At 42.0% G+C, this 27,206-nt stretch overlaps 1 protein-coding gene across 6 annotated transcripts in view; it reads right to left on the bottom strand.

The window, feature by feature from the left end:
* LOC101840419 (SEC23 interacting protein) overlaps positions 1–27,206 on the bottom strand; it is a 54,576-nt gene that overhangs the window by 19,175 nt on the left and 8,195 nt on the right. For 5 of the 6 annotated variants that reach the window (XM_040753238.1, XM_040753235.1, XM_040753245.1 and 2 more), the window contains exons 2-13: positions 25,667–26,190; positions 22,518–22,734; positions 20,374–20,567; positions 14,697–14,786; positions 11,930–12,050; positions 9,703–9,792; positions 8,479–8,620; positions 7,026–7,234; positions 5,734–5,840; positions 4,957–5,109; positions 2,938–3,033; positions 1,379–1,570 (exon numbers count right to left, since the gene is read on the bottom strand). In XM_040753238.1, the coding sequence (XP_040609172.1) occupies positions 1,379–1,570; positions 2,938–3,033; positions 4,957–5,109; positions 5,734–5,840; positions 7,026–7,234; positions 8,479–8,620; positions 9,703–9,792; positions 11,930–12,050; positions 14,697–14,786; positions 20,374–20,567; positions 22,518–22,734; positions 25,667–26,190 (2,135 nt within the window). The remainder of the gene's footprint in view (positions 1–1,378; positions 1,571–2,937; positions 3,034–4,956; positions 5,110–5,733; positions 5,841–7,025; positions 7,235–8,478; positions 8,621–9,702; positions 9,793–11,929; positions 12,051–14,696; positions 14,787–20,373; positions 20,568–22,517; positions 22,735–25,666; positions 26,191–27,206) is intronic. The other variant, XM_040753253.1, reaches the window with a different exon arrangement.

The following is a 27,206-nucleotide window of genomic DNA, read 5'->3' on the forward strand; positions in this document are numbered from 1 at the left end:
TTTAGATGCCCAATTTCAAATCCAATGACCCTTCTATAATTTACTACTAAGCTGTCTTCCTAAGAATCTACACTTCATATCCTTACATTTGCCTTCAACTATGAAAATTCAATAGTTTTAAGTGGGCACACATCTGTAATCCCAGCACATAGGAGACACGGGCAGGTAGATCTCTGAGTTTGAGGCCAGTCTGGTTTACAGAGTGAGTTCCATGACAGCCAGGACTACACAGAGAAATCCAGCCTCAAAAAGAAAGAAAGAAAATTTAAGTTTTGGTCCACAATGAGAAAAAACAAAGTTAAAAGAAAAATCACAGTGTGTAAAACAAACATTTACAACTTACATGATGAGAGATTAACAGCCTTAATATTGGAAGATTTTTTTATTTCTCTTCTTGAGGTAAGGTCTCACTACATAGTTCAAGCTAACCTTAAATTGCCATGTAGCTCAGGCTGGCCTGGAGTGTACAATCTCCTGCCATAGGCTTCAAAGTACAGAGATTATAGACATAACAGACTAAAGAGTTTGTGTAAGTAAACGTGTAATTCAATAGAAATTAGGTAAAACTGGTACCTTATGATAGGAAAAAAATGCCTTAAAAAATACAAGTGAGGTTTAGGGATAGCTTAATAGGGAAAACATTTGCTTTACAAGTATGTGAACCTGACCTTGATCCCTAAGCCCACATAAAGATGCCAGATGTGGTGGTGCATGCTTGAAATCCCAGTGCTGGGAGTCAGAGACAGGAGCTTACTGGCCAGCCAGTCTAGCCAAACCAGTGACTGACAGATCAAGGAGAGGTCCTATCTCAAAGGAATCGATCATTGTTCCTGAGTATCATAGCCAAGGCTGTCCTCCAGACTACACACACACACACACAAATGCTTTAAAAGAGAAAATATCTAACCTCTCAAGTGCTAACATGTGATAGATACCATGTTACCATTTACTCTGTAAAGTCATCAGAAACATAAATAAAACACAAAAAAAGGAAAAAGAATAAAAGGAAAAGCAATTATGTTTAAAAAATTGCTTCTTAGATGGGTAATGGTGGTGCACACCTTTAATCCCAGCACTCGGGAAGCAGAAGCAAGTGGATTTCTGAGTTTGAGGCCAGCCTGATCTACAAAGTGAGTTCCAGGACAGCTAGGGCTATGCAGAGAAACTCTGTTTGGAAAAACAAACAAAAAGCCAAAAAAAAAAAAAAAACCTGGGGTTAGTGGCACACACCTTTAATTTCAGCACTAAGGAAGGAGAGACTGGTTGATCTGAGTCAGTCGGATCTACAGTTTCAGGATAGCCAGGACTACACAGAGAAAACCAATCTCAAGAAAGAAAAGAAGGACCCTAAAACATTAGCTCGACAGCACACACTCACCTGTCCTGTGCCAACTTCAAAAGACTCATAATCAACTCGAGCCGACGACACACAGGCCCCCACTGACAGCTTCCTCCTTGACTCGCTGGATTCAGAAGCAGCAGCCATTTCCTTAGTTTTCAGAGCACTCTCATCTTGTCCTTTTGCCACAGCAGCCATCACTGCCTTCTTTTCTGAGGCTTTTTTCTGTTCCTATGAAAACACCACAACAGTAGAAGACCATCTGGAGGGGCCAGTTCTTAGCTGTCATTACAAGACATACTGTCATGCAATTAAGGATTTCTTAGTAATTCAGGCATAGTAACAACACTGGGGTTATTGGGAAAAGTTACTTTTTTAAAATATTGGTGCACACCTTTAATTCTAACACTAAGGAGAGAGAGAGGCAGTCAGATCTCTGAATTCAAGCCAGCCTGGTTGACTACAGAGTGAGTTCTAGGAAAGCCAGAGAAACTGTCTCAAAAAGAAAAAAAAATATTTTATTAGTTCTGATATGCATCTGCACATGTATTGCTGTGTGAGTGAATGCCACATGTGTGTTGATGCCCATGGAGGTCTGAAAGAAAACTGCATCCCTTGAAGCTGCAGTGACAGTAAGTTGCAGCCACCATAAGGGTGCTGGGAACCTAACCTGGTTCCTTCTACAAGAACAGCCAAGCTCTCTTAGCTGCTGAGCAATCTCTACAGCCTCCCAGGAAAATGTATTTTTTTTTTCTTTTGGTTGTTCAAGACAGGGTTTCTCTTTGTAGCTTTTGCAGACCTGGCTGGCCTGAAACTCACAGAGATCCTCCTGAGAGTAATCAATGCAATGTGGCTGGCAAAGTTTCCTGGTTCATCTAAAAGCAATTATATTTTGATTTTAAAAATGAGAATATACACCAAGCCTGGTCTACTGAGCGAGTACCAGGACAGGCTCAAAAACAATACAGAGAAATCCTGTCTCAAAAAAAAAAAAAAGAGAGAATATACTATAGATCTTTATTTCCAAGCATGCTTAAAATGCCGTAGCTTATATAGCTAAATCATTGCAATCTATAAAACAGGATCCTTCTAGGAGTTTTTCAGTGAACATTTCTACTTTTTAATCTTTTATTGCAGGAAAAAAATAAGGACATGAAGCAGAGAGCCTGAAAGATGTCCCTCCTCAATCCTTGTCTGTTTTGTCAAGGACCTGGCCTCACTGCTGTGTGAGTGGAGAACCAACTGTGCCTACATACAGAAGCACCCAGCACATTCCTGAAACAATGTGTACTGGACCTCCATGCTCATTAGGGTAATATCAGATCATTCTCTTTTTTGGATAAGATGACGTGTGGAGATGAACTTCTGGAGATCTGTCCACAGACGACGAGAGACTCAGACAGCTTTGTGAACTGGAATTAGGGACTCATTTATTTAACATCTTATAATCTCATGGCTTTTCTCAACACTTAATCAAACAGTTTGCTTTACCTAAAATGACTTGAGTTGTTCTCTTTCTAGGCTGGCCTGGGCTATAGTGTAAGACCTTGCATTGAAAGATGAAAAATACAAACAAAAAGAGCAGAGATGAACCTTACCAGTTTGGCTGCTTTAAGTTTTACGAAATTGGCTATCTTCTTCCTGGGCCCAAGGGGTATCCCCATCTCCTTCAGGTCATCAACTGTACACATAAGCTTTAAAGGGAAGCAAAAGCATATTAATCAATCAATCTAGGGACAGATGAGCCGAAAGTGGGACAAAAAGACCATTATAAGAGTCAACTAAACCGCCGGGTGTTGGTGGCACACGCCTTTAATCCCAGCACTCGGGAGGCAGAGGCAGGCGGATCTCTGTGAGTTCGAGACTAAGCCTGGTCTACCAAGCGAGTTCCAGGACAGGCTCCAAAAACAATACAGAGAAACCCTGTCTCGAAAAACCAAAAAAAAAAAAAAAAAAGTCAACTAAACCAACCAAGAAGTCAGTCAACCCTCAAAAAAGCTGGGGCTTCTTACTTAAAACAATAGATAATTTTAAAGCTGGGGCTTCTTACTTAAAACAATAGATACTTTTAAGCTTTAAAATGTTCAGTCTTGGTTTGCTGGCAGAGTACTTGCCTAGCCTTTGTGAGGTCTTGACTAAAGTACCTAGCACTATAAAAAAATTTTACATTAGTCTCACTAAAAATTCTATTATTTTTAATAGAAAATATATTTATGTCATGCAAAATTCTGAAACTGTACTATTTACAATGAATCTCTCCTCCAAAACGTTTCCCATCCATCCCAGTCCCAGTTCTTTCAGTGATAACTGGAGCAAACTGCCCTCTCTTTAGAGATCCCTAATGTGCGCACAACAGCAACATGCACTTCAGTGCGTGTGCCGGCCTCGAGCTCCTCTCTTTTCACCCGAGTACCTAACAGGTCAAGATCGATGACACTGCTGTCATTCAAGTGCTGCAAGTCCTACTGCAGGGCTGCACAAATGACTCCACCAACACCCTGCCAGTGTGCACTGTGGTTGCTAAGGTCCCACACTACTGAAAACAGTGTTCAGTGAGCATCCCTGCAGGTATTTCCAGGGGCTTCCTTACAGAAACCATTTCCAGCAGTCAAAGCGGCAGGGCAAAGGGCCCACACTCTTATTTGGGAAGACATTAGAAAGCTCTGCAGACACTGTGCCCATTTACACTCTTAGCAACCAGAGTAAAACAGTGCCAACTTCTTCTCCTAGCCAACACAGACTGTTATCACTAACTGGTTAAAACCAGTATCAAGTTACTCTTAGTTGGCATTCTGTACTTGTTCTCCCACAGCAAGAGGGCACCTGTAACTTTCTTTCCTACAGATCATGTTGTTTCGAGGCCTGTTTGCCTGCTGCTTCCTTATCAAAGTCCTGGATAAGCTCTGACCATGAAAGTCGCCACTCTGTGTCCAGTGCTTTCCTAATCTCTCTCTGGTCGTGAGGTACGTCATGCTATTCACTACTTTGAGATTCTTGTCCATGTATGGCTTCTGGGTTTTGTCTAATGTTTTAAAAAAGCTTCACACATTTAACTACTTTTTTTCTCAAATCTTAAAAAAAATCTGTACCTAGCACCAGGCAGTGGTGTGGCGCATGCCTTTAATTCCTGCACTTGGGAGGCAAAAGCAGGTGATCCCTGCCGAGTTTGAGGCTTGGTCTACAAAATGAGTTCCGGGACAGTCAGAGCTACACTGAGAAACCCTGACTTGAAAAACCAGGAAAAAAATTTTTTGCTGTACTTATTCTATATGTATGTGTTCCTTGGGTTTTTTTTTTTTTTTTTTTTTATGTCACTATGTGTGTGCCAGTGCCCACAGAAGCCAAAAGAGGGCCCTGGATCCTGGAATGGAGTCACAGACAGTTGTGAGCCTCAGTGTGAGTGCCAGGGACCAAACCTCAGTCCTCTGCAAGAGCAGCCAGTGCTCTTAACCTGAGACAACTCTCTCCCCAGCCGCCTGTTCTCTGTTTTTTAATCATTTAAATTTTTGGCTTATGTGGAATAAATTCTGATGTAAGAATGCTTATGCCATTCTTCAATTTTCAAGCTTATACAAAGGAAGAATAATTTTCAGTGAAATGAATCAGGTTATCAGTACCAGGGATTCCATGTCCATCTTCTCCTTTTCAAAAGTGCTAATGTAATCAAAGAGGCTGAGAGCTTCCAAGGTTCCATGCAGAGTTAGGGGTTCTTCATTTTCAACATCAAGGTCACATGATTCATCTGACATCAACTTAGACTCTTCAGGTATCTTAATAAAAAGGAGAAGAAAATATTAGAAAGCTCAGAAAAAAACTCCCATAATATGTCTCCTAATCTTCACAAAATCTGAAATGACTTTGCTCTACAAATAAACCACAATTTTAGCATTCTTCCATCTGTCACCCGGACTTTAACGCATATTCGTCTAGTAAATCACTCATGTTTCCATTCCTATAATAATTTACCTTTAAAGCTGGGCAGTGGTGGTGCACACCTTTGATCCTAGAACTTGGGAGGCAGAGGCAGGCGGATCTCAGACCTGGTCTACAAAATAAAATTCCAGGACAGCTAGGGCTGTTACGCAGAAAAACTCTGCCTCAAAAATAAGTAGATAGATGATAAATAAACAAATGTAATAATAATTTACTGTTTAAAATCCTACGTCTTCACATTTACTTTATAATCCATAAGGAACAGGAATGAGCATCTCACTGTGCTGCCAGGCTGGCTTTGAACCCATCCTCCTCCCATCTGCCTCCAATGCAGCCCAACTCCTCTACTGTACTTCTGAGTCTCCATGCATTTTGACAACTAAAAAGTTACTAGAAACAGTACAAGCTTTGGAGAACAACCGGGGCTAGCTCTAAATCTCACAGGTTAACTACAGACTTACCTGCTGTTCCTGTTTCATAACTCCATTGGAAACAGCCATGGACCCTGAAGACTTAGAGACATTCACATCTTTTTGATTAGACAAGATGTCAAACAGAATCAATGAACCTAAGTAAGAAAAAGATATATTGTGCTTTATTAACAAAGTTACCTGCCCCAGGTACTTTCCTCCTGGCTTTTTATCAGTCTCTAGCAGAAGTCTTGCAATGATGAGCAGCTGATTAAAATCCAACAATCAGCACCAGCAAGACGGCTGGTTCAGCCAGTAAAGGTCTCTGCCTTGCAAGCTTAGCAACCTGAATTTCATCTCCAGAGCCCATGTGTGCTGGTTCTTAGGTTTCTGTCAACCTGCCAGAGCTAGGATCATCAGAAAACAGGAAACCTCAACTAGAAAACACCCCCATCACACTGGCAGTGACTCAAGCAGAAAGACCCATCCTGCTCTGGGTGGTGCCATCTCTGGGCAGGTGATCCTGGAGTGTACTGAGCAGGCCTGGAGGAGCAAGCCAATAAGCAGCATCCTCCACAGTCTCCACTTCAGCTCCTGCTTCCAGGTTCCTGTGTACACAGGAAGCCCTGCCCTGCCCTCCCTTCGGGACAGACTACAACTGTAAGCTAAAATAAAATCTCTGCTCCCCGGCACAATGTAAAGGTGGAAGAGAAAGGACCCCACAGAGCTGTCCTCTGACCCTGAGTGGGTGCTGTAGTACATACGCCCAGGGGTGTACATGTGTATGAGTCTTGTATATGCTCTAAGTTTTACAGCCAGAAAAACACAAAGCAACTTCTGAACAAACCAAAGACGCAAATCTGAAATTACATGGGACAGCTTTACCTACCCATTCTAGATCCAGTAATATTTCTGTTTCATCTAAAGACAAAACAACATGTACAGTCTAATGGCTAGAGAGACGGTTCAGTGGTTATGTGCACCCTGATCTTCCAGAGGACCTGATCTTGGTTCCCAGTACCCATACCCACCAGTTTACAAGCACCATTAACTCCAGTTCCAGGGATGAGTTACCCTCCTTCTGGCCTCCAAGGAAGCCCACATATACATGGCATACATTCAACAGACCCACACTCACTACGTAAGTGAAATAAACCCTTGAAACAACAGTGAAAACACATACCCTTCCTCTGCTACTGGACACAAAAAGCAAAGGCAGCCTCAACACAAAACACTGTCTTCTCTTCAAAACCCAAGCTCTCTAAAATTTTGCAGCCAGACAAACACAAAGCAATGACTGGACAAACTGAACAGGCACATCTGAAACTACGTGACAGCTTTACCTAAACTGTGACCAGCAACGGAGACCTTTCCTTTGAAGTTTGGGTTCCGACTCAAAAAGAGCGAGTATAGCCGGTTTATCTCCACTCCCACTTTCTCCACAATTGACTGACAGTAGGTGGGGCTGTTGTAAAACAAAATGTCTAGCAGAGTTTCATTAGTAAAGTGCCGAAACCGACCAATACTTGGCAAAGTGATTTTCTTGATATTCCTGTTTAAAAGGAAAAACAAAGTTACTGTTAGCATTTACCTTCAACCTCTGGGTTTTTTTTAACAGTTTAGATTTTTATTCTGAAAAAAAAAATACAAAGGTACAGATTATACATTAATTAGTACAATGAACTTGTAAATGCCACAGGATGATTTTTACATAGAAAAGCCTATTGTCTGCCGGGCACTGGTGGTGCACACCTTTAATCCCAGCACTTGGGAGGCAGAGGCTAGCAGATCTCTGTGAGTTCGAGGCCAGAGCCTACAAGAGCTAGTTCCAGGACAGCCTCCAAAGCAATACAGAGAAACCCTGTCTCAAAAAAACAAAAAAAAACCAACACAACAACAACAAAAAAAAAAAAAACCTACTGTCCATTTTCTTTTGACTAACTGAAAATCTGGATGCCTGACAAAAATTGTGGTTGGCAAGAGACAAGAGGCTGTCACAGTTAGAATATAGGAGTCACTTGAAACAAAAGCTCTTCAGCATTTACTGAGGAAGTGAGCACCTGATAGAATGTGGCCAGAACGCTGTCTGCAGGGATAGCTTTATGAAAGCATGTGCCCCAACACATCACAGGAACCACTAACAGGGAGCATTTTATTAGCCACATGTGGCGGGGTAAATATTATCTGAACCTGTGGCTCTGAAATGGGAACATTCTAAACTGAGTGTGGATTTCTGTCACAGTGCCTGGTAAATGCTGCTAGCCCTCAGTGGCATCGATAGACATCCTACCATTTAACATCCCCACAAAGAAACTATCAGTCTAAATCCCAAACAGGGGTGGGGTTTTTGCGCCATGGGGGACATCACGTATTGAAGGAGATCTACTTGGTTATTAACCAGACAAGGAGGCTGCTGAGCATTCCCAGCGGGCCCCACCTAACCACAGCAGGTCAGAGTGGGTTTTAAAGTCAGCCGCAGAGTCAGAATGTGTTTACCACACCTGGGAATCTGAGTTCAATTTCCAGCACCAAAAATAAATTCAAAGGGTCTAATGTCATTCCTAGATCCTCTTAAATATTGACAGTAAGAGCAAACACACAGATATACATGGGGAACAGTCACATATTTATAACTAGCATCTCGCCACATCAGAGCAAGATTATCATTAACACAAAGAACCTTATTTGCTAAAGTTGGAATAAGCTCGTTTGCATTACAGTTGAAATCTGCCTCTAATTTTCTCTGCTCTGCTCTGAAATCTGCTCTGAAAAACATGACATCAAAAATCTACAAACCTGTCCACACCCGTGGCATGCCCACCGAGGGCACTATGCCAGTGAACTGGAAGGAACTCCACTCGGCTGACTTTCCCATCGTCTATAGACTTCTTGAAGTGTGTCTGCAACAACTTGAGAGAAACCACCCTAAAATCATCCACTAAAAAAAAAAAAAAAAGGAAAAAAAATCATGAGGTAAATTGATTATCTTAGCTTGGAAGCTAACCTAAATGTGCTGGCATTTTTAATAATATAAAGATATATGCTTTTAAAAATAATGACAAAATAGTAAATGAACAAACATCTGTTAGGAAGACCTTAAAAAGTTTCTTTTTGGGGGCGGATTTTGAGACAGGGTTTCTCTGTGGCTTTGGAGGCTGTCCTGGAACTCTCTCTGTAGACCAGACTGGCCTCAAACTCACAGAGATCCACCTGCCTCTGCCTCCCAAGAGCTGGGATTAAAGGCATGTGCCACCAACGCCCGGCGGTTTCATTATTTTTGAAGCCTAAAATAATTACTTAACCACCTCTACAGTGTAAGGCCAGACGACTGGAATCAAATCCCCTCCCTCCTCCTCATCAGGTTCCAGAACTGACTAACTGTGACAGTAGAGTACTTACCTCAACCAAGGCCTTTCCTCACTTAGCACTAGAGATAACAGTAGCAAACTCACACCCAGAGGTATATTTGTGAGGGATACAATACAAGTAATACCAAGTGTCCAGTAAATGCAAACTATTATTGCAGACAAAGTCTTTACATTCCCAGCCCAACTGAGAATGGTTGGTCACTGGCACATCCTTAAACAGTTTCTCAGAGGATTCCCTATGAATCAGTTCAGTGCACAGGAGCTCCAGGTCTGCCAAAACCTGAAATTATTCTCATGACACCTTCTAATTCTTTAGAAGCAAGGATCCTCCAACACATGTTAATACTTCCTACTGACCACAGAAATCTCCTCTTTTAGTGCCCTCAGCCACAAATACACAGCTAGGAATTACTATAAAATGAATATTAAGAGCCCTTCCCAGCCGGGCGTTGGTGGCGCACGCCTTTAATCCCAGCTCTCGGGAGGCAGAGGCAGGCGGATCTCTGTGAGTTCGAGGCCAGCCTGGTCTACAGAGTGAGTTCCAGGACAGCCTCCAAAGCCACAGAGAAACCAAAAAAATAAAAAATAAAAATAAGAGCCCTTCCCTCAGTACTCAGGTTCTTCTATGAAATGAAACGCGGCTTGCACTTACCACACTCAATTATGCTTCTAAAGCGCAGGTCACACACAGGTCCAATGCCATGCACCATGAACACCAAGTGATCAACTTGAGGCATTTCTCCTAGTAAAAAGAAACAAATAACAAAAATCATTTCACACACACACACACACACACACACACACACACACACACACACACACACACACGTACTTTGAGATTTCGGCACAGTTAATTAAATTGCTAAATTCTTTTTTGTCTGTTTGTTTTTAGAGACAGGGTTTCTCTATAGCTTTGGAGCCTATCCTGGAACTCGCTCTGCAGACTAGGCTGGCCTCAAACTCAGAGATCTACCTGCCTCTGCCTCCGGAGCACTGGGAATGTGTGTACTACCACTGCCCAACTAAATTGCTAAATTCTTGATATCTCTTTTATCATTAACTAGTCAAATAATTTGGAGGCAGAGGTAGGCAAATCTTTTGAGAGTCTGAGGCCAGCCTGATTACAGAGAGAGTTCCAGGACAGACTCCAAAGCTACACAGAGAAAACCTGTCTCAAAAAACAATGACAACAAAAACTGGCCAAAGAAATCTATTACCCTTTTAAGCAAATATCCCTCATTGCCCTTTATCAAATTAAAATAATTTGGCTACCTTGACAAATAACAGGCCAGGCAGTGGTGGTGTATACCTTTAATCCCAGCACTCAGGAGGCAGAGGTAGATGGATCTCTGTGAGTTCAAGGCCAACGTGGTCTACAGAGCAAGTTCCAGGACAGAGAACTGTAGTTCCAAAGCTACAGAGAAACCTTGTCTTGAAAAAACAACAACAATAACAAAAAAGACAAATAACAACAAACTAAATGGAGAAGTCAAGGAAACAGGCTCTGTTCTTCACAAACCCATGGACCTACCCACCATAACATGTGATCTTTTCGGAGTTCCATAGGGCTGGGATGAAGGTGTAGCTCGGTAGTATAAAGTGAGCACATGAAATGGCCCTGAGCTCAGTCAAACGAAAACAAAAAACTTTGATGTCTGGCGGTGCTCACCTTATTCCCAGCACTCAGAAGGCAGAGGCAAATGGATCTCTGTGAGTTGGAGGCCAGCCTGGTCTACAAAGTGAATTCCAAGACAGCCAAGATGTTACAGAGAGAAATTGTCTCAAAAAACAACTACAATAAATAAATAAATAAATAAATAAATAAATAAATAAATAGCTCCCCAGAGCACTAAATCTGACATGGACAAGCAATCTGCCAATATCTTTATTCCCCAAATCCTTCTCCTTAATTCAAAAATGTTCTAGGAGGGACAGGCATGGTCCTGAACACCTTCAGTCCCATCACTCTGGAGACAGAAGCAGGTGGATCTCTGAGTTGGAGGCTTGCCTGGTCTACATAGCAAGTTCAAAGCCAAGTAGGGCTATACACTGCAACCCCATCTCCAAACAAAAAAAACCAAAAACCTCTAGGAGTATGGTTTGAATGATAATGGCAGCCATAGGCTCATATATTTAAATATTTAGCCACCAGGGAGTGGAACTATTTGGGAAGGATTGGGAGGTGTGGCTTGGGAGGTATTACTGAGGTTTCACTCATTCTCTTTGCCTTTGGAACAGATCTAAAGTTCTCAGCTATTTCTCCAGTCCCACACCTGCCTGCCTGCCTACCTGGTCGCCTGCTTGCTGCCATGTTCCCCTTCATGATAATAATGAACTAACCCTCTGAAACTGAAAACAAGCCCCTATAAATAATCCAAAACCTTTTCATATAAAGATAAAAATGAGCTGAACATGGTGGTTCATACCTTTAATCTCAGCACTCAGGAGGCAGAGGCAGGACAGCCAGCACTACATAGTGAGACCCTGTCTCCAAACAAAAAGATTGAAATGTAGAGATGACAACTCACTCGGCGGTTCAAAGTGCTTATTCTGGCAAGGGACCCAGGTTCAGTTCCCAACACCCACATGGTAGCTCACAACCATCCCTAACTCCCAGGGGATCTGACTCCTACTTCTGACCTCTGTTGGCACCAGGCACACACATGGTACATGAACATATATGCAGGCAGAACACTCACCACTTACAAAAATAAATAAAAATTAAAAAGGATCAATAATAAGAAAAAACAAATGTGACCAACCTATATGGCTCTGAGCACTCTGGCAGAAATTCTAGTAACTGCTTCTTTTTTCATAGTGAATGATGACACTGACAGAGCAGCCCAAACAGACCTTTCTCCTAAGGAAACTAAACATACCATCAGGAATCTCATCAAGGTTATCGTCAATTCCACGCTTCACAACTCTGGGCCTTGTCTGTCCATCTTGTGTTGTCCCCCACTCATCTGGCACTGACGAAGGTTGGAACTGGACAATAACCTTCAAGACACAAATTATGACAAGGCTCATAGCAAGATTATTTCCCACTATAAGCTAAGCAGTATTTTTTTTTGGAGGGGGGAGTTGTTTGGTTCTCAAGATGGGGTCTCACTACACATCCCCTGACTGGCCTGGAACCTGTTATCTAGATAAAAATCAGACCAACCAGAACTTGCAGCCATCCTCCTGCCTCTGCCTCCCATGTGTTAGGATTGTAGGCATGTACCGCTAAGCCTACTTCAAACTAATGTGTTTAATATGAAGAATCCTGTGCATTACAGTATACATGATTATAAATGATGTAGACCTGTTCCCCAAGCAAATTCTGTAAAGGTCCAGCTACCATTAACTATCAAAACTAAACATATTGTTATTTCCAATGCCTATGCTGGAATCATACACCAAAATCAAAAGTAGTATATATTGATTGTTTCCCCCAAGTTTGAGTCTCAGCATCACAAGAATGGGAAGGGGTTATAAAGGTATGTGCACATGCACACCTGTGGAGAGAAGTTAAGATTTAATAGAACAGACATTGTCTTTGGATGGGAAAGGATCTGGATGAGGGGGAGGGGATAGGCACAGGAGGGATCAGGTGGGGGGAGGATGGAGGGAGAGAATCGCTAGGACTAGCTAGAAATTTAGTGCAAGTGATACTCCCAGCAATCTAGAAGGATGACCCTAGCTAAGTCTCCAAGCAATGGAGGACATGAAGCCCGATCCAGCCATCTTCTGTAACCAAGCAAGACTTACAGTAGAGGGACTGGGACACAACCTAGCCATAAAACCTTCCACCCACAGTTTGTCCTGCCTACAAGATGTTCTGGGGGTAAAGATAGCACAGAAATTGTAAGAGTGATCAACCAATAACTGATTCATCCTGAGACCCATACAATGAGGGGGCAATAACCCCTGAGAGTTGGGACCCAGAGGTGGGACAGCCGAGAGACCTAGGATAGAACAAACATGACTGGAAAACAAAACAAAACAAAAAAAAGTCAATGTAATGATTCCTAGTGATATTCTGCTATACTAAGATTGGTGACTAGCCCAACTCTTCAGAGGCTTCACCCAGCAACTGTTGGGAACAGATGCAGAGACACACAGCCAAACACATTAGGCATACCTTGGGGAATCCTATGGAAGAGCGGGAAGAAGGATTGGAGGAGCCAGTGGGGTCAAGGACATAACAAGAAAACCCACAGAATCAACTAACCTGAGCTCATAGGGGCTCAGAGACCAAACCAACAACTAGGGAGCCCTCTGCACATATGTTACAGTTGTGTAGCTTGGTCTTCTTGTGGAACTTGTAACAGTGGCAGCAGGGGCTGATTCTGACTCTGTTGTCTGCTTTTGAGACCCTTTCCTCCTACTAAACTACCTGATCCAGCTTTAATAGAAGGGGTGCCTAGTCTCACTACAACTTGATATACTCTGCCTGGCTGATATCCATGACTTGCCTGCCCTTTTCTGAAGAGTAACAGAAGAGAAGTGGATGGGAGGTGGACCTGGGAGGAGAGGGAGGGGAAAGTGAGGTTGGGACCTAAAAACAAAACAAACAAATAAGTGAGGGGGGGGGGAAATCTACACATAACTTTGATTCTTCAAAAACTTAACTACTTGGGCTGGAGAGATGGCGACTGCTCTTCCAGAGGTCCTGAGTTCAATCCCCAGCAACCACACGGTGGCTCACAACCATCCATAATGAGATCTGGTGCCCTCTTCTGGTGTGCAGACATACATGGAGGTAGGATGTTGTATTCATAGTAAATAAATAAATCTTAAAAAAAAACTTAACTACTTAAAAACAAAAACAACAGGTGCTGGAGAGATGGCTCAGAGGTTAAGAGCGCTGGCTGCTCTTCCAGAGGTCCTGAGTTCAATTCCCAGCAACCACATGGTGGCTCCCAACCATCTGTAATGAGATCTGGTGCCTTCTAGAACACTGTATACATAATAAATAAAATCTTAAAAAAACAACAACAACAAATAAACAAACAAAAAACGCAAAAAGAAAAAATTATTTCAGTATTGAGGTAATGCCAAACAGGTGGTGCACGCCTCTAATCCCAGCACGTGAGACGCAGAGCAGGTGGATCTCTGTGAGTTCTAGCCTAGTCTGATCTACAAAGAGAGTTCCAGGACAGCTAGGACTGTTATACAGAGAAACCCTGTCTAAGAAAAATAAAAAATAAAAATAAAAACCCTAGCACTTGGGAAGGTATTCCAAGATACACTTGCCAGGCATGGCGGTTTGAACCTTTAAAGCAAAGGCAAATGGACTGGATCTCTGAGTTCGTGGCAGCCTGTTCTGCAAAGTGAGTTCCAGGACAGCAGGGCTACATAGAGAGACCCTTTCTCAATACACACACACTAAAGAATAAAATTAAAGCTGGGTGGCGGTGGTACATTCCTTTAATACCAGTACTCAGGAGGTAGAAGCAGGCAGATCTCTGTGAGTTCGAGGCCTGTCTACAGAGTTCTAGGACAGGATCCAAAACTACAGAGAAAGAAACCCAGTCTCGAAAAACCTAATTAATTAAAAAGCAATACATTTAGTGAAAAACACTAAAAATGAAATGGTATCACACACACAGCAGAAAAGCCTTTAAAGGGGGCCTCCCACCATCTCAGAAAGCACCTCACCTTTGGGTTGTGCATAACGATGGTCTCTCCACTTGGAAACTCTAATCTGCGGTGCCACTGATTCGTCGTTACAGCTTTTTTATACTCAGCCTACAGTGACAAAACAACACATAACCAATCAGTCATTACCCACATCAGGACAAGTGTGAAGAAGGAGTGGAATCATGCTGGCAATGCAGCAGAAACAGTAGGTCTGGCTTGCTGGTCACCCTGCTTTCTATCCTCTGACATAAACTACTCCAGCGTTTGCTCTCACACACTTCTAAGTCCTATCTCTGCTACAAGGAGAAGATAATGGAGGTTTAGACAGTGTATCAGTTTCTTAGGGCTGAAGAAGTCAAGTAGCATAAAATGATCTTGTTGTCACATAGTCCTGAGGCTACCACTCCAAATCACAGTGACAGCAGGACACCAATCCCTATGAACCCTGTATAGAACACCCCTCCTAACTACCATTGGCTTGCTACAATCAAGGTCATTCCTTGGCAGAAGCCTAACTCCAAATTCTGATTCTATCAAACCATAGATAGCATTCTGTCTATCTGAACATGTCTGCCTGTTTATTTATTATGTACAAAGGCACTAGCTATATGGAGTTAGCGGACACCCTACCCAAGTAACTTCATCTGCAACAACCTAGTTCTTCATAAAGTTGCTTTCATAGGTACTAGGGGTGGGTAACTCAACAGTATTTGGGCTAGAGAGGAAGAAGACACATTAAGTCTCTCAAGGACTCTGAGAAGACAACTTTGATGCTGAGACTGCTCTACTCCTGAGACAACCTCTACAGTCTTTTCCCCATCTTTTTTATACCTTTCCTCCATAAAGATGGGGGGTAATCTTATTATAACCTTGAATTCCTGAGCCTAACAGCTCATGTCACTGTGTACAACTTATGGATATCTTTTCTCTCCTCAAAATGCTAGAAATCAAATTCAGGGGCCTTATGCATACTAGGCAGACATTTTACACTCGACTACACGCCCTAGCCCTCATGAGCATCTTTTTGTTTGTTGTTTTGTTTTGTTTGTTTGTTTGTTTTGATTTCTCGAACCACGGTTTCTCTGTGTAGCTTTGAAACCTATCCTGGAACTCGCTCTGTAAACCAGGCTGGCCTTGAACTCACAGAGATCCACCTGCCTCTGCCTCCTGAGTGCTGGGACTAAAGGTGTGCACCACCAACACCCAACTGAGCATCTTTTATTGGACTTTTTCTATAGACTTTGTAGTTTTCTTGGCATTATAAACAATATTTTTTATTATGTTTCTAACTGATCAGTTCTATTACACAGGTATTGTTGGGGAAGTCCTGTTATTTGTCAATAAAGTACTGTTGAGCCTATAGAAAACCTAGATAGGAGGGACTAGGAGTCGAGGAGGATTCTGGGAAAGAGAAAGACAAGAGAGTTCGAGATGTAACCGCCATTGGGGTAGGAAGCCTGGAAACCTCTCCGGTAAGAGACATACTTAGATTAACAATTATGGGGTAATTACTTAAGTCAGAGCTAGCCAGTTAGAAACAAGCAAGGCCAACAGCTTCATAATGAATATAGCCTCCTGTGTGTTTATTTGGGACTGATGCGGATTTGGAACCAGGCGGGCGAGAAGGCTCCTCTCAAGGAAAGCTTCTCTTAACATAATGGTGATCAGGAGTGGGATCATGAATTTCCACGCAGAATGACAAAAGCTTTAAAGGAATTTTAGAAACAGAAGAACAGAGAGAAGCACAGATTTTGGTAGCAGCATTTTTCTCAGGTGTGCTCTGTTTTGCTAGCGACAAGCCGAGATTCACGCGGCTCGCTTACTGGAGTCTTCCTGACTCGGCATAAAAAGAAAAAGAAAAAGAAAAAGAAAAAGAAAAAGAAAAAGAAAAAGGAAAAGAAAAAGAAAAAAAAAACCAACAAGGTTGTTTTAAGAGACTCTGCTAACGATTGAAAGGTGTGTACGTACAGCTGGAAGTGGCAGCTTTTGCTGGATGTCAGCATGGACTGAGGCGGTAAGCTGGAGTCACATCTTGACGGAAAAACCGGCAGTTTAAAACAGCCGTGGTTTTACAGATAAGACACGTGGTCAGAAAAACATAAAGATTTACAGTAAAGTCAGACTTGGATGAAGAAAATCTCTAAACGTTTACAGTGTGTTTTAAAATATATGTGAGATTGAGAGAGAAAATGAAACGGCAAAGTGGTAAATAAATATAAAAGCTGGCGTTGTGGTGGCGCACGCCAGTAGGAATTGCTCCAGAGGCAGAGGCAGGCAGATTTCCAAAGAGAAACCCTGTCTCAGAGAAAAAGAAATAAAAGTGAAAGAAATAAAGTAATAATAAATAAATAAGCCACACAAAGATGGAAAATACACAGAGAGTCTGGATACTGTACACTATTGTGTTTTTCAGTTTTTTGCTTGCTCAGGAAGGAACTGCTGCTAAAGTACACTTGATTATAAATGCTGCTGAATTAATCCAACTTCTATCTTTTAAAAATGCCTTGACTTCAAAATTTAAGTGTAAGGATATGTTACTTGGAAAAGGAGTTTTTATTTATGTTTCTACAGAAAATGAAAAGCTGAGAATTCCTTCCATGTTTCTGTGGTTTCACGAACCAAGACCCCCCAGAAGCAGTGGACCAGGTGTTTCAACGACCGAGACAGCTAAGATGATACAGCCTTACAGACCCCGAAAATACGGACTTATACAGGTTTCTGAGTTTTGTCATGATCCCCATGGTATAAACAGCGCCCCCTTCCAGCAGGAAGCAGTTTGGAATGAGCGACGTCCCAATTCCCATCTTGTTTATAAATCTTTGTTTTCATTTAAATGGGATTGTTTATAATTGGCTAGTGATCACAGCCAATCTTTTTTAATGGTAAAAAGGGGAATTATGGTATGGGTATTGTTTTTCATTTATTGAGACAAAATCAAGGTCAATTTTGTGATGCTTATATTTCTCCTCTTGATTAAGTATTGTGCTTATACTGATCTTTTACAACGTAATGCATAATTGAATACAGACTATAGATAGTTACTTATAATAGAATTTCTAGTTACATAAGTTAGGTTTCTAGATATACAGAAATATATTTGAGATGGACAGTCTTCAAACCTCTCAAAGACCTTCAGAACATGGCATTTAAAATGGTTTAGGGTTTGTCTTGACAATGAGAAATGTCTGCTCCTGGCAGCACCAATTACGTCTGAGAGGAAGATGGGCATCGAAGAAACTCGTTATAAAGTTTGCTTTCAACATGGCAAGATTAGCCATTTGGGCAAGAAACTGCTCTTGCCTAGATTGTTTGACTGTTGTTGTATCATCTGGACATGCAGGACCCACAGGAAAGTGACTACTGAACTCAGTCTTACAGGGTTCCTGCTTGATGAAGAGTCTACGAGACTTTCTGCAGGACAAAGAAAAATGACTGACAGACTGCCAACGCAGATGGACAGTTTGAAATTTCCTGCTTTGCTGAGAAGTGTTCCAGACACATTGTGGCCTATGGGCTGAAGATGGATGCCCCAACGTTACAGAGGAACTTCGGGTGACTGTCCAGGCAGTAAGATGTCTCTGTCAATCCTAGTGTTTATATATTATCCTTCTGTGGTCTTTGATGGAGTTGAAGACAGATAGTTATAATTATAGTTTTCCTTAGTTATGATAAAAGATAAGCTACATATAGGACTTTGGACTCACAAGGATGGGATGGATGATTTTCTTTAAATCTTGCTAAAATATTGTAACTATGTTCTTATTTGATAACTGTTCTGTTATATACAATTTGACTATGTTAAAATTAAGACCTTTCTTTTGTTTAAACAGAAAAGAGGAGATGTTGGGGAAGTCCTGTTATTTGTCAATAAAGTACTGTTGAGCCTATAGAAAACCTAGATAGGAGGGACTAGGAGTCGAGGAGGATTCTGGGAAAGAGAAAGACAAGAGAGTTCGAGATGTAACCGCCATTGGGGTAGGAAGCCTGGAAACCTCTCCGGTAAGAGACATACTTAGATTAACAATTATGGGGTAATTACTTAAGTCAGAGCTAGCCAGTTAGAAACAAGCAAGGCCAACAGCTTCATAATGAATATAGCCTCCTGTGTGTTTATTTGGGACTGATGCGGATTTGGAACCAGGCGGGCGAGAAGGCTCCTCTCAAAGAAAGCTTCTCTTAACAGGTATGTTGCTAATTTACATTGGCTGATTATAAACGGTCACCCTCAACTATTGTATTTGAGCTAATAATGGTATTTCTAAATGTTCTCCTGGTTTTTTTTTTTTGTTGTTTTTTTTTTGTTTTTTTTTTTTGTTTTCTGAGATAGGGCGTCTCTGTGTAGATTTGGAGCCTGTCCTGGAACTCGCTCTTCTAGACCTGGCTGGCCTCGAACTCACAGAGATCTGCCTGTTCTGCCTCCCAAGTGCTGGGATTAAAGGTGTGCACCACCACCGCCCCTCTCCTGGTTTTCTGCAGAGACAACTGTGTCATTATCAAATCAAAAGCATTTTCTGTTCTTTGTCCTGGTACTCAGATAGGGCAGGATTACCAACATAACACAGAGTCATATGCATCAAATGTCTCTCACTTCCCACCCTCCTTTGCCTCCACCAATACTGTGGGTTTCTTGGAAAGCTGGGCAGAGCTTAGACAGCCACCCCAGCCTGGAGCCTGTGTCACCCACATACAATATTATCATTACAATTTTTTTAAAAGTGCTTACTCTGCTTTCAGATACTCACACTTGAATACTGTACTTTTAGCTTCAAATAGTAAGCCTGAAACGTTTGACTTTGAGATATTACAACTACAGTAAGACCCTACCTAAAAAAGACAAACAATTATTTATAGTATATCCTTAGTTATTTGCTTGTTTAGATTCAAAATTAAGCTCTAGGAATCAGCACCCTGTTATACTAAAATTATATACTAAAATTATACTTAAAGAGCCATCCAGAAGGCTCAGTGGATAAAGGCACTTGCTGCCAAACCTAAAAACCTGAGGTTCATTCCCAGAACCCATGTGGTGGAAGGAAAAGAACCAACTTTGGCATGTTCTCTGACCTCCAGTCATACACCACAGTGAGAGCGAGCACACACACACACACACACACCATAAAACTGTTTCAGAAATCATGCTTTAGTCAGGCAATGGTAGCATATGCCTTTAATCCCAGCACTTGGGAGGCAGAAGCAGGTGGATCTCTGGGAGTTTGAGGCCAGCCTAGTCTATGGAGTGAGTTTCAGTACAGGTTCCAAACCTACACAGAGAACCCTGCCTTGAAAAATCAAAAGGAGATTGTTTTTGTAGACTGATTCTCTCTGTAGCCAAGACAGTCCTCAAACTCATGATAGCCTTGCCTTGGCCTCATGAATGCTGAGATTACAGACAATTGCTTCCATGCCTAGTTTCTGCCTAAATTTGTTTGCAGGCTTGATATAAGCACGTCAGCAGATGTAGACTGTCCCCAACACACCCTGATACAGTCTTATATTGACACGGGGTTGAGCTTTGTGCAGTACTTCCTGAGTGATGATACCACCTAAAGACCAATCTCCTTAGTGACAAGGATCAAGACAGACCATCTTGTAATTAAAGTCATCTCCACTGTGAATGATGTAAGTTACAGAAGCCTCTCTCATACATGTCATTGTTTGCTTAAAAAAAAAAAGTATAAAAAGGTAAACATCATACCTCCAGCTTTTCACTGAACTCCTCTGTATAGGGAATAAATCTGCTATCTGTGTCCCCCTTGTAAAACCAAGTACAGCGTCTCACTTCAGCTGGCTCCTCTTCCCAATACACAGACTTCCTCATGCGGTCATAGAGGTAGACATCATAGCGTCCTCCATCCGTGCCTAGAACCACGCTTTCAGGATCTGGCTGCACTAGGAACCAAAAGAAGACATTTTCCCCTAATGTTACCAGGCACAATTGAAAATGCAAGTAACATGAATTTTAATATTCATGATGTTACAAGTCAATACTCAAAGAAGACAACTAAGCTTGTTTTTATTGAAAAACACTAGACAACCTGTATTACTCAAAATTATGACATACATTTTTTTTTTTTTTGAGGCAGAGTCTCACTATGTGTCACAGCGTGCGCCAAAGAGTCAGCTGGGTTACCTGAATAGGGGTGTGAGGATTGAGAAATGGCAGATAAAGAAACAGAGACAGAAACAGGATAGATTTGGAAGGACTGCCCAGTCCATGCCTTTCAGCACACCGGACAGCCCCGAGTTTAATTAGGACCCTGTTTTTATACAGACCAGAGGCAAAGCAGACCAAAGAGCAGCATAGTCAATTAACCAGCTCCCTGTACTGTCCTTGAATAAAGGAGCAGCCAGGCTTCCTGTCTATCATGTGGGTCCTGCTGGCAGCAAGCTGCTGCATTAGCTCTCTGTGTGCCTACAGCTGGCATCAGTTCATTAGAGAGATAATATACTCTATCCCATGGGCTTAGTCAGAACTTTCTCACGGCTCTCAAGGAGACTGAAGCAAGCAAGATTGAACTCTAATGCCATAATTATAAGTCAGAATAGACTCCAGATGGAAACAGGGCTCCAACAACTGTTATGGGCATTCTTCCCGCCAGCCTGGTCCCAGAGCCATGTCAGTCCCAAATGAACACATGAGGCTTATATTAATTAGGAAACTACTGGCTGGTGACTAGGGTTTCTTATTGGCTAGCTCTGTCTTAATTATTAACCCATAATTATTAATCTAAGTATTTCTTCTCTTACTGGAGAACGCCTCACTTCCATCCTCTCTTCCCAGGAATCACATGACAACTGCTCTCTGCCTACACTTCCCACAACACCCATCACCCAACTACGTAGTGTAGACCAGCCTTAAACTCCCACCAGTTCTCCTGCTCCAGTCTCCCATGTACTGAGATCACAGGAGTGAGCTGCCATGCATCATGACTCTTCGTGAGTAGAAAGAAAGAGTGAGGGCAAGCTTTTAAAACACAAATCATCAAATAACTGAAATAGCTCATGTTTTTTTTAATCAAACCAGACTGTCATATACCTGTCATCTTAGTACTTGGGTATGGAGTCAGGAAGATTATGAGTTCCTGGCTAATTCGGTCAACATGGTAAGTTAGAAGCCAGCCTGGGCTGAATGAGACCCCATTTCAAAAGTAAAACACAGCAATAGCATCAATGTACCACAGAGTTCCATGAAGTATATTGCTAAAGAATAATGACTGATATTTAAGTCTCATAATCAAATATCAAGATAAAGAATCATATTTGTATGCAAGACTTCTCAGAGCCTTAAGACCTATGTAGCATCTCTCTCAAGAGGCAGACATGAGAATAATTTCCAAAACTCATCTGATCTCAGAAAAGTTTTTTCACAAACCAGGGTTCCATGGGAAATACTTGATGTCCTAAAACTACAAATGAGTAAGGTAAATGGGAAAAGCTAAACTTGGATTATGTAAGAACTACATTTCTCTGATTTATAACAACTTTTTGGTAGTGTTGTTTCACTGAGACAGGGTCTAACTATGTAGTTTTGGCTGGCATAGACCTCACTATGTAGACAAGGCTGGCCTCAAACTAACAGAGATCTGCCTGTCCTAAGTGCTGGGATGAAAAGTGTGCCATTGTGTTCAGATAAAGCAAAAGAAATTGCTAAATTATTTCTTTAAATCCTTTGCTCAATAGCTCAGGATACATATGAATCAGCACCACCATCTTAAAGTGGGATCTGGAGATCTACACAGAGTCAGGAATCTGACAGTTGGAAAAAGCAGGTAATGGATAAACACCCTTCATCTTTTCTCTTCCTCAAATGAGATGGAATAATGTAAAACGGGTACTTACCAGAATTATAGATCTCTTCAAGATTCAAAGAGTCAAGCACACTGAAAGGCATCCACAGCTGTTTATGTTCCACCTCCTTGCAGTAAAACCAGTGAGGCTGAACAGGTTCATACTGGTTCGGAAGTACAAAAGGAGAAGGCCCCTGTACTGATGCAGGGGGTCCTGCAGGTCTGCCAGGGATCTGCTGCTGTGCTGGTGACTGCACTGACGGAGGAAGCTGAAGGGAACAAGGTTAAAACCGTCACATGGGCCCAAAAGAAATTCTCTAACTGCTTCAGAATCCAACTGACATCAATAATTATCCTACATGTATTTCTAGGTAACTATTTAGCATCACAACTAGTGTAATAAACAATTGCAAAATAAACTAGACTTCTGCACACTAAAGGCACAATGATACCCACAAATATATTTCCCATATTTAACCTACTGCCCTAAGACAGGTTTTCTCTATGTAGCCTTGGCTATCCTGGAATTCACTCTGTAGTCCAGGCTGGCCTCGAACTCACAGAGACCTACCTGCCTCTGCCTGGGATTAAAGGTGTGCACCACCACTGCCTGGAAATTTCTAAATTTTTAATGAATCTATTTTTAATTTTTTTCATACACTATATTAGACATATACTTCCCTTTACGAACCCCTTCCAAGTCCCCAATCACCCAACTTTGTGCTCTCTCTTTAAAAAAAAAACCCAAATAAACAAACAAACAAACAAACCACACACACACAAAAATGGAGTTTAGCAGGGTGGTGGTGGTGCACTCCTTTAATCCCAGCACTTGAGAGGCAGAGGCAGGCAGATCTCTGTGAGTTTGAGGCCAGCCTGGACTACAGAGTCCAAGACAGGCTCCAAAGCTACACAGAGAAACCCTGTCTCGAAAAACAAAAACAAAACAAACAAAAAACCCATGTAGTTCATTTTGTGTTGGCCAACTACTCCAGAGCATGAGGCCTGCCCTGGAGTGTAGCTGATATAGTAAGTGCCACTCCATCAACAAAAACGGCTTTTCCCTCTCCCAGAAGCTATGAAGTGCAAACAGCCTCTTGGTTAGGGGTGGAACTTTGTGCCCACTTCTCCTTCTCATTGCTTGGATTTTGTATGGCTTGAACTTGTGCAGCTTGCACAAGACCTGCATAGGTCTGATGATTTTTTTTTTTTTTTTTTTTTTTTTTTTGGTTTTTCGAGACAAGGTTTCTCTGTGGCTTTGGAGGCTGTCCTGGAACTCACTTGGTAGTCCAGGCTGGTCTCGAACTCACAGAGATCCGCCTGCCTCTGCCTCCCGAGTGCTGGGATTAAAGGCGTGCGCCACCAACGCCCGGCAAGTCCCATAATTTTTAACATCTTTACAATACCCATACTTCTTGACCCAGCCATTCCATTCTAAGTATGTAAACATGTAAAGTTAATCTAACACACACACACACATTTGATTGGCTACAACCAAACTATAAACATTAAAGTTAGTGGAGGAATCACTTTTAGCCCTGTAAATGAGCATTCTCACTAACTAGTATGGGTAAGATAAGAAGCAGCTGGCATTCTGTGAAGACTACATTGCCTCAATTTTCACATCTTAGATAACACTTACTGAAACTATACACTAAAGTTGGAGAATATCAGCATGTACCTAGGCAATTAAAATCAACCATTACTCAGTAAATAGGTGATGTAAACTTGAATATGAGCCATTTGATAGCTACCTTAAAACAAATTTTATTTCTGTATTTATATATTTATGTATTTACTGATTGATTTATTTGGGTGGGGAGGCTTGCACCACAGTCAAGTGTGGGAGTCAGGGGAAAATTTGTAGGAGTCAGCTCTCTCCTTCCACCATATGGGCCCTGGGATCTAAATCAGGTAGGTCCTCAGGCTGCATGGCAAGTGCCTTTCCCCTGAGCCATCTTGCTAATTCCAACTAGCTACTTTAAAAAGAAAGTTTACTGGGCTGGAGAGATGGCTCAGAGGTTAGGAGCACTGACTATTCTTCCAGAGGACCTGAGTTCAATTCCCAGCAACCACATGGTGGCTCACAACCACCTTGAATGAGATCTGGTGCCCTCCACTGGCATGCAGGCAGAAGACTGTGTGTACACAATAAATAAATAAAATATTTTAAAAAAAAAAAGAAAGTTTACTGCCGGGCGTTGGTGGCGCACGCCTTTAATCCCAGCACTCGGGAGGCAGAGGCAGGCGGATCTCTGTGAGTTCGAGGCCAGCCTGGTCTACAAAGTGAGTTCCAGGACAGCCTCCAAAGCCACAGAGAAACCCTGTCTCGAAAAACCAAAAAAAAAAAAAAAAAAAAGTTTACTTTTAAGCATGCAGTTTACAAAGAATAACCTTTGTGACATATACCTATAATATCAAGGACTTGGGGCTGATGCAGGAAGATCAAGAGTTTGAGACCAAACAAGCAATTTAGTAAGATCCCATCTCAAAACTAAAAAGTGAGCTGGGGGTATAGCTCAATGGGAATGCTTACCTACCACATTTATCACCCTGGTTTTGATCACCAGTAACACACCACACCCCTCCGTAAAAAGCCACCCTGGTCTGCAGAGCAAATTTCAGGACAGCCAGGGCTAAACCATGAAACCCTGTCTCAAAAAACAAACAAAAAAATTCTGTCCTGGTGCTGGAGAGATGGCCCAGTGCTTGTGCTTGCAGATAACCTGGGTTCAATTCCCAGGACCCAAACGGCAACTCCCAATCATCTACAACCCCAGTTCTAGGGAATCTGGTAACCTTTTCTGGAACACCAGGCATACACTACACATATGGTGCACAGATACACATTCAGGTCAAACACCCATACACATAAAATAAGTTAAAAATATACTTTCTCCTCAGTGTATGTTAAAATGTATAAAGCTGAGCTGGAGAGATGACTCAGCAATTAAGGGCATTGGCTGGTCTTCCAGACGACCCAGGTTCAAATCCCAGCACCCATATGATGGCTAACACCTGTAACTCCAGTTCCAGGAGATCTGATGCCTCCTTATGGTCTCCAAGGGCATTGTATGCACAAGGTACACAAACACACATAGACAAAACAAAACACATAAAAATAAACCCCCAAAAAGTTTTAATGTACAGTGTTTTTTAAAACTTTCACTAAGAGAAAAAACTGGCATGACGTCCACGTACCGGTGGCATCGGTCCTGGCGGCATTTGGTACGTCTGCACAGGGGGTCCAGGAGGCGGAGGGTAGGAGGGGTGGCCTGGCGTCTGGCTTTGCTGCAGTTGTGGGGGTGTAAGGTAGGGATTCACCCTGCTGCTGACAGGAGTGTGGCGATATGGGTTATGTCCTTGTTGAGGAATCCCTTGAGGGGGGCTCCCAAAATTTGGAGGGAGACTACTGGGCTGAGAAGGCAAATAGGTATTTATTCCCATCTGTGAGGCAGGTGCAGCACCATAATGAGCCTTGGAAACAGACGGGGGAAATGTATTCGACACATCTTGGGATCCAGCTGTAAAAGGGAGTGTGGTTGGGGGCTTGGAAAATGCTGACTGTCCAGCCGATGCAGTTGTGGAGGGCGACTGTCCAATATTCCCAAAAGGGTCACTACTGCTTGACACCTGAGAGAAGTAACTGAATGTCTGTGGGGTGGAGGTGTGAGCAGAAGTCTGGCCAAGGAAACTATCCTCCTCACCAACATCTGTGGAGTCCTCTGCAACACAACAGGAGAGAGCAAAGGAAACAATGCTTAAAAAGCAGCAGCACCTCTGTGGGAGGCTCAGTGACCAGGACGGAGCATAGACCTGTTACTTTGTTACTCTTAATTTGTATTTTCTGTACTATAAGGGAAAAAGGAAAGTCCTTCTCTTAAAATTTTTCTCTTAACCAGAGGCCTCAAACCAAACCAATGACTCTTTGCAATGAACACTAAAGATATACGGACAAAAGGATACACTGTGTGACTCCCTGTGTCATACTACTGTTTCCACCACAAGAGTTCTTTTTTTTATTATTATTAAATTTCATTTCATTTTATTTTGGTGAGGAGGGTGCAAGGGCAGAGGTCAGATATAAAGGGACAAGGAAATGAATGAGATCAAGATGCATGTAAAAGATACAAATAATAAATAAAAAGTTAAAAAAAAAACCCTCTGGGGGCTGGAGAGATGGCTCAGAGGTTATGTTCTTCCATAGGATCTGAGTCCAATTCCCAACAATCACATGGTAGCTCACAACCATCTGTAATGAGATCTTGTGCCCTCTCTGGCATGCAGGCATACATGCCAGAATACTGTATATATAATAAATAAATAAATCTTTTAAACAAACTTAAAAATTTGAGAAAAAACTTAATTTGAAAAAGCTAAAAAGTACAGAAAAGTTATGAGTTCATCCACCACAGCCAGTCATTGTTAACATTAACTTTTGGAAAGCCAGGCATCGTGGTCCACGACCTTAATTCCAGCACTCAGGAGAGAGAGATAGTTGAGTTTGAGGCCAGCCTGGTCTACAGAGTGAGTTCCAGGACATCCAGGGCTACACCGAGAAACGTCTCAAAAAAAAAAAAAAAAAAAGAAAGAAAGAAAGAAAGAAAAAAAACAGAAAAAAAAAAAGGAAAACACTTTGGAATGTGCCCTTTTAACTTTCTATATAAATGTAATTACTTCTTTTGTAAACATTTATGTTTACAGCCAGGTGAGGTGGCAATGCCTTTAATCCAAGCACTCA

The sequence above is a fragment of the Mesocricetus auratus genome, unplaced genomic scaffold, assembly GCF_017639785.1.
Source record: "Mesocricetus auratus isolate SY011 unplaced genomic scaffold, BCM_Maur_2.0 Super-Scaffold_4256, whole genome shotgun sequence".
NCBI classification, from domain to species: domain Eukaryota; kingdom Metazoa; phylum Chordata; class Mammalia; order Rodentia; family Cricetidae; genus Mesocricetus; species Mesocricetus auratus.